Source organism: Teleopsis dalmanni, chromosome 2 (genome assembly GCF_002237135.1).
Source record: "Teleopsis dalmanni isolate 2A chromosome 2, ASM223713v2, whole genome shotgun sequence".
In the NCBI taxonomy this organism is placed as follows: Eukaryota; Metazoa; Arthropoda; class Insecta; order Diptera; family Diopsidae; genus Teleopsis; species Teleopsis dalmanni.
Window position 1 is genome coordinate 18,556,663 of NC_051847.1, and position 6,754 is coordinate 18,563,416.

The 6,754-nt window shown below is 26.1% G+C and overlaps 1 protein-coding gene across 1 annotated transcript; it reads right to left on the bottom strand.

The window, feature by feature from the left end:
* Window positions 1–1,727: 1,727 nt before the first annotated feature.
* LOC119678678 (23 kDa integral membrane protein-like) lies at window positions 1,728–6,474 on the bottom strand. Its single transcript, XM_038090649.1, has 5 exons — window positions 6,336–6,474; window positions 2,500–2,691; window positions 2,279–2,440; window positions 2,029–2,226; window positions 1,728–1,965 (listed from the first exon to the last, which is right to left on the bottom strand). The coding sequence occupies exons 1-5, from the start codon at window positions 6,393–6,395 to the stop codon at window positions 1,894–1,896; spliced, it is 684 nt and encodes a 227-aa protein (XP_037946577.1). The 5' UTR covers window positions 6,396–6,474; the 3' UTR covers window positions 1,728–1,893.
* Window positions 6,475–6,754: the final 280 nt, after the last annotated feature.

A 6,754-nucleotide genomic window follows, 5' to 3' on the forward strand; every position in this document is an offset into this window, starting at 1 on the left:
CATGCATACAAAAATTAAAATTAATAAAGGAAACTTTCGTTAATACAACTTTTTTTGGTTGGCTTTGTGTATGAATGTATATTACTTAAAATTTATTACATATTAAAATTTAACGAAATCAACGAAATTTTTCGAAGTACTAACGATTTTTATTCTCTTTTGTGCTGTGATAGTTACATTGTGAAATCGTTTTTTATATCTTAGTCAATAAAACCTAAAACATCAAATTTCACGATATAAAGTTATAGAAGAATTTTTAATTTTTCTGAAGATTTAAAAAATATCTGTATTACAGTCATATAACGAATGGGTACGGCAATTTGGTGCTCTCTCTCTCTCTCTCTCTCTCTCTCTCTGTCTCTCTGCCCTTGACCAAAACACATGTTTTATTATAGAGACTCATATTTTAATTGTTAATTTCCTACCTTTACCACAACTTAAATATGTTTTATTTGTGCCTACATTTAAAAGGAATTTATTATGCTTATACTATGTTTACATTACGAACATTAGTGAACGAAATATGATAAAGTTGATTTCCAAACGTCAAACATTTACAATATCGTTTCGGGCAGTTTTTACTTTTTTTTAATATATTGATGAGCAATCAGCTGGAGACGTTATTATGAAAATCTGGGTTGTTATATATTAATATATATTGAAAAATCTATGGCTTTTTTTTTTAAATAAACAAACTGAATAAAAATGCGTGATATTTACAGAATTTTGAAAAATCTTTCCAATTGTATATAAAAATTATATGCTTATTTTTAAATTTATAGAAAAAAAATTTAGCTAATATAGATTATTTGAAAAAGTTTATTTTTAGAAAAATCTAGAAACGGTACCAATTTGCACGCAAATATTAATTGAGCTATCATTAGTAATAAAGAACTCAAAGATAGAGTAGTTCAATTTTGCTAAATTTGAGCTCTATAAACAATTTCAATTTCCAAAGTATAAAAAATATGCTCAAGAAATAGAATAAATAAATATCATTTCAATATTTCAACTCAAATTTTAAATATCTCTGAATAAGTTCAACAAATAAATCATTTTTTAAAATTTCTTCATATATAACAACCCAATTTTCACAGCAACGTTGTTAACTTGGCTCTAGGAATATAATATTTTCAAAATCTGTCATTTTGCTATTTTTGTACCAAAAAATTATCGACAACGTATTATTTTTTGCACTGTATTCAGGGAAAGGTATTAAATAACGCTAAGTTTTGGTAAAAGTTCAAACTTTGTTGTGCCTATTTCTATATGACAAAGTCAGCTTAGGTAAGTGGTAATGTAAACCCTTGAGATGTTGTGTTATAAAAAATAATATACTTTTTTAATGTATTTAACAACTTTTTATAACGAATAATGATCATGTGAACTCTTATCACAATAAGTACTTAATAAATAACTTAATTAATAGAAGATAGAAACTCTCTTTGGAAACTTGTTCGGAATAAAAATACTCAGTTCTACTATCAATGGAATACTTTCTAGATAGTACTTTATTAGTCATAAAAAAAAAATTTCATATGATATTTTATATTTTTGTAACGTACCATTAAAGAAAAAGCCATTAGTAATTGGTTTTTAGAAAAATTAATAAAAATAAATAAAATATTATTGTAAAAATTGAAATTTTTATCAAAATTTTTTGTTGTTATTTATTTGAGAAAAAGATTTATTTTATTTGAAAATTGTATATTTATACTCTTTATACATATATGAAGAATCCACTTAAGTCAGCACGTTTAAATATACAATTTTAATATTTTATGAATTATGATATAGCAACTTTAGTAATTTAGTAAATTTAAACAATAATTATGAATAAATAAAATAATTGTTCGTTTAGAAAATATTTTCGATATCAATATGAATGAAAATTTAGTAATTGGATCTTCTAATATTATTACGAACTTGATTTGCTAAACAGCAGGCGAATATAAATGCAATGAGCTGAAAAATAAAAGCAATACGTAAATAATAAGGAAACATTAGAAGTGTATAAAAGTTATTTACTTCAACAGCAGCAACTCCAAGACCCGCATATCGTATGATATCTATATTCTTCTTCCAGAAGTTCTCAAAGGCAGTGGTACAACCAGGTTTAAGCATAGCTTCCACTTTGCTGCAAGATGTAGCATTAGGTCCACAACATGATTTTGGTATAGTTTCATTATAATAATCCAAGAAGGTATTCTTTCCGCAGCAGTTGAACTGTAAGAAATTAACTATAATAAAAATAAAATTCAAACTTTATGACACCTACGCTCAATTGCAAAGCATCCATGACTTTCTGATCGGTTTGACGTTGTTCCCATATTTTTGACACAACTACTTTCATATCTGCTAAGAATTTCTCACGTTCACACCACACATAAATTATCAAAGCCAATTGACATAAGAACAAGACAAACATAAAGACGGAATACTAAAAATAAATAATTTATATTATAAAATTGGACATTACTATAATACATTAATACTTACCGTCATTGTACAACATGAGTTCTCACGTATAGCACCACAGCAACCCAAAAATGCTATAATGAAGACAACACATCCAAGTACCACAATCACTATAGGTACACTATGTGCTTGGAAAGTCTGTTCAAAACCATCGAATTCGCCTATATGCGAAAGCATTATTGATCCAAAAACTATTAATAAAATTCCACATACCTAAAAAATAAAAAATGGTTTATATACATGTAATTTTTAACACAATCTTTACTATAGAAATAATAATATAGCATAAATATTATATAGCTTGTAAAAGGTATAAGCAATTAATCGGATTAAGAATGCAACCATAATAAGTGACAATTTTTACATGTATCAAAAAGGAAATAATAATAGTCAAAGAGTTCAAATCAACCGAAAACTCAAAAAGGTAAAAACAGTCTAGGCATCTAATTTTTAGCCAAATATTTACTTTAACTTTGCTATTGTGTGACTTACCACGTTACTTACAAGGAACTGTTTTATTCAGATAAATATGGAAAGATTTGAATAATAAGCAAACGAATAGATTCCGAGTCAATGAATGCTTTTATATAAATTCGAATTTAATAAAGCAAAAATGGTTTTTTGAAAATAGCTCTTCGCTTAAATTCCGCTAAGTTCGTGTCTAAAAATACGCTTTAAAATCTTTAAAAAATGCTTGAACTTATAGAGCTTCAAGTAGCTTTTACATCCAAAAAAAATTTTTAGTTTTAGTTTCAAAGAAAATAATTTGGAATTATATCTTTAATTAAAAATATTTTTGTATCTTAATAAAACCTGTTTAGATATGAATATGTAATCTTTAGTAATTTTACCAATTCATTCTTGATATAGAATTATTAAAAATATCACAATCTACAGCTTTCATATATATGTTAACCCCTCCTCTTTTGAACTTGCTCCTTTACCATGCGAAAACTTTTAATATCAAAATATGAATAACTCGATTGTATATTGTATTGCAATTAAAAACTCTAATAGAACAAAGTTCATGAATTGATATATTAAAGCAATTCTTACTCATCATCGATATAATAAGTGTATGTGTAACACTTTAGTATAAATATATTCCATTATTTAACTCTCTTTTCATATTTTTCCAAAATTTATGAATAATGTTGAGTGAAAAAACATTGTACCTAAAGTGCACAGGAACCAAAAAATACTGAATCTGAATACCCAAATAAGTAAACCCCATATATACGAATGAAATTAAAATTATTTTTACAAGTGAATATTTAACTTTATTAGTTATGAAACTTGAGGAGAGACATTGTTTTTATTGCAAATGTGTTTTTGCAAATAATTTCTAAATAATATATTACCTAAATAACACTCAAACACTTCTTATCGCATTTAAAGAAATATACATATTTATCAGTCGTGCTGTATTCAATACTGTTATTTATGTTATGTGACAGATAAAATTATTTATTAATATTGCCAACATTGAGCAGGAAAAATATTATGTCAAGCCCACCACGAAGGTAATATGTCTACGAGTCATATTAAACTGGATGTCATCACTCCATTTCATATCTGAGCAACAGTTGTAATAGTATGGGAAATATGAAATATAAATACATATTAATATACGTATTGATTTCCTAGTATTCCCATATAAAAACAGACGTACATTAACGGAATGTTGATCCTACGAAAAGATTTAGTAATTTTTGACGATTAAAAATATTGACAACAGCTAAGATGACAGTCTTTCTTATAATCTGCACAACTCTCTCTCTCTCTTTCTCCCCGCAGAACTGTGGCAGACTATTTAAATTTATGTTCGAATCATATAAATTAAAGTATAGAAGTGAATAAAAAGTATTTAATTAGGTAGTAGATAAAAAGCAAAGTAGAATAAAAGTTAATTTAATGATTGTTCAGTTGTTTTTTTATTTATGCACTGAATACGTGTGATAAAAGCTATGAATAATCGAATAAAATGAATACCATATATCCAAAATGATATTCCTTCTTTTGGAATATTGCATCACAGGTCGATATGGAACTATGCTCAGGCTAGTCAATCACAACTCGAGTAAAATACCTTCGTTATTCTTTGAGTAAGAGAAAATCTGGAGGGACTAGGTATATATCTCAGACCCACTTGTCATTGACGGTAAATTGCCGCTTACAATACTCGTTAGAGCTCTAAATATCGCAAAGAAGATGACATCAACAGAATTTTTAACAACGGGAGAATTTATTGTAACTAAAACAACATAATATTAAATAATGGTAGAAATATATATTCTTTTCCTATCGCCATAAAACTGCAATAATCCGTCTTCTCTGGTATTGCCGGAGAGAAAATAATATTAACAACTAAATTAACGAATAGAGAACCTCGGTTAATCGAATCTAAATATACCGTAAAGTAAAGCTGACTAGAAACAGGATATGACTAAAAAAATGAGGAAGATCATAGATTATAACCTATAAATAGATATTTAAATCAAAATTTGACTTTAATGTTATTATTCCCAGAGTTCAAAGATTATTGATTTTTTTTAATAACATGGATATAACAAAAATATTATTAGAGTACCTCAGTGACAAGAAAGTACAGGCTGAACTGGACCAGAAAATTGAAAATTAATGAAGATATAAATTTCGGTTGGATATAATATGAAGTACTCATAAAATAGATAAAATAGGGTAAATTATGTAATTATGTAAATTATTATTTGCATGGAATCTGTAGAATTTGTTAAATGAAATGTGAAGATCAAAATATTCTGATATGAATTTTTAGATAGATTTCATGTTTTTAAAAGAATTGTAAATCAGACTTTGAAAAGGGATGATCGCCGTTCTTTTTGACTAAAGAAAAAGGGACAGAAGGCATGAATGGGAGTCGAAAATATGAGTAATTTCCCACAACGTAGATCCTTTATTGTTCTAATAAATCTATAATATTAATCTATAATAATATAAATTTATAATATCTATAATACAAATATAACTTAAAAAGACAATTATAATTTTATTTATAATTGATCGTTATTAAGCATCACAAGCTTGAGTCAATGAAGACTGTTAACGTAAAGACTTTGATTTACTAAAATCAAAGTCTAGTAAATCAAAGAAATGAATCAAGAATTTGATTAAAAAAGAAAGTTAAACAAAATGTAATTTATTTTTTGTTTAAATTTTAATAAAAAAAACTGATCAAAAGTGCTATTAGATACAATTGAAAAGAGAAAAACGAAAGTAATATTTAAGTGCAATGACTCCTATTCATGGTTTTATTACTACTTGAACCTATTTTTGTCGCATTGATCAAAAAAAATTACAAAGAAATTCCGTTTTAATTCGAAGAATTAATTGCACTAATAACAAATAAATATATCTTCCGACATGAAGTTCTATGACGTCAGCTGGGAAATATGTACGAGTAATTTGACTAGTATTAATAATGAGTATTAGTCACATAACACATTAGTCAATAGAAATTGCCATTTCTACTAACTGAAAATTATTTGTTTACACTAACAACATTTTTTTATCAAAAATAAACATTTTCAATTAACATTAAGGCAAAGATAAGATAAGTTTGCGTACAAAAGTATTAGTATCTATCAATAAAAAATGGAATAAACAGATTTCTACATACGCCTAATGATAACACACATTTTTAGTTGAGACTTTTGCAAACTTTTTTACATAAAAACTTAAATAAAATTTAATAAAAACTCTTCAATTGAAGCAATTGTTTAATTTTGGTTAGAGTGCGATATTATATAACATAGTATCTGTAAACTAACTGCCTTTCGCAACCACGGAAGTATCCAGAATTAAACTTAGTTACTCACCACAAAAAGTATGTTGAATATGAAAAGCACGTATTTAACGAATACCCCACCGCAGTCCATTTTTACTGTTTATAAAAATTTTATTTTGGATCAAACAAAAATAATTTTTTTATTTCGGCAAATTAATTTTTAAAAAATTTACTTAAATTTGAGATACTTTTATTAAAACCTTTATTGGAAATTTTCCTGTCGATACACAAACCTACTTTTTCAAGGTTCAATTATTACTGAACTGAATACCTGAAATTGATGTATTGAACTCATTTTTTAGTTACTTTCCTTATCAATTTTATCTTTATGAGAACGAAAAAAACTTTAAAAAAGCTCTTATACACAGAGGAGTAGGGCAAATTTTTTTTCATTTATAAAAATGATCATTAATATATTTTGTCCAAAATCTATTTATTTTTTTTTCCTAT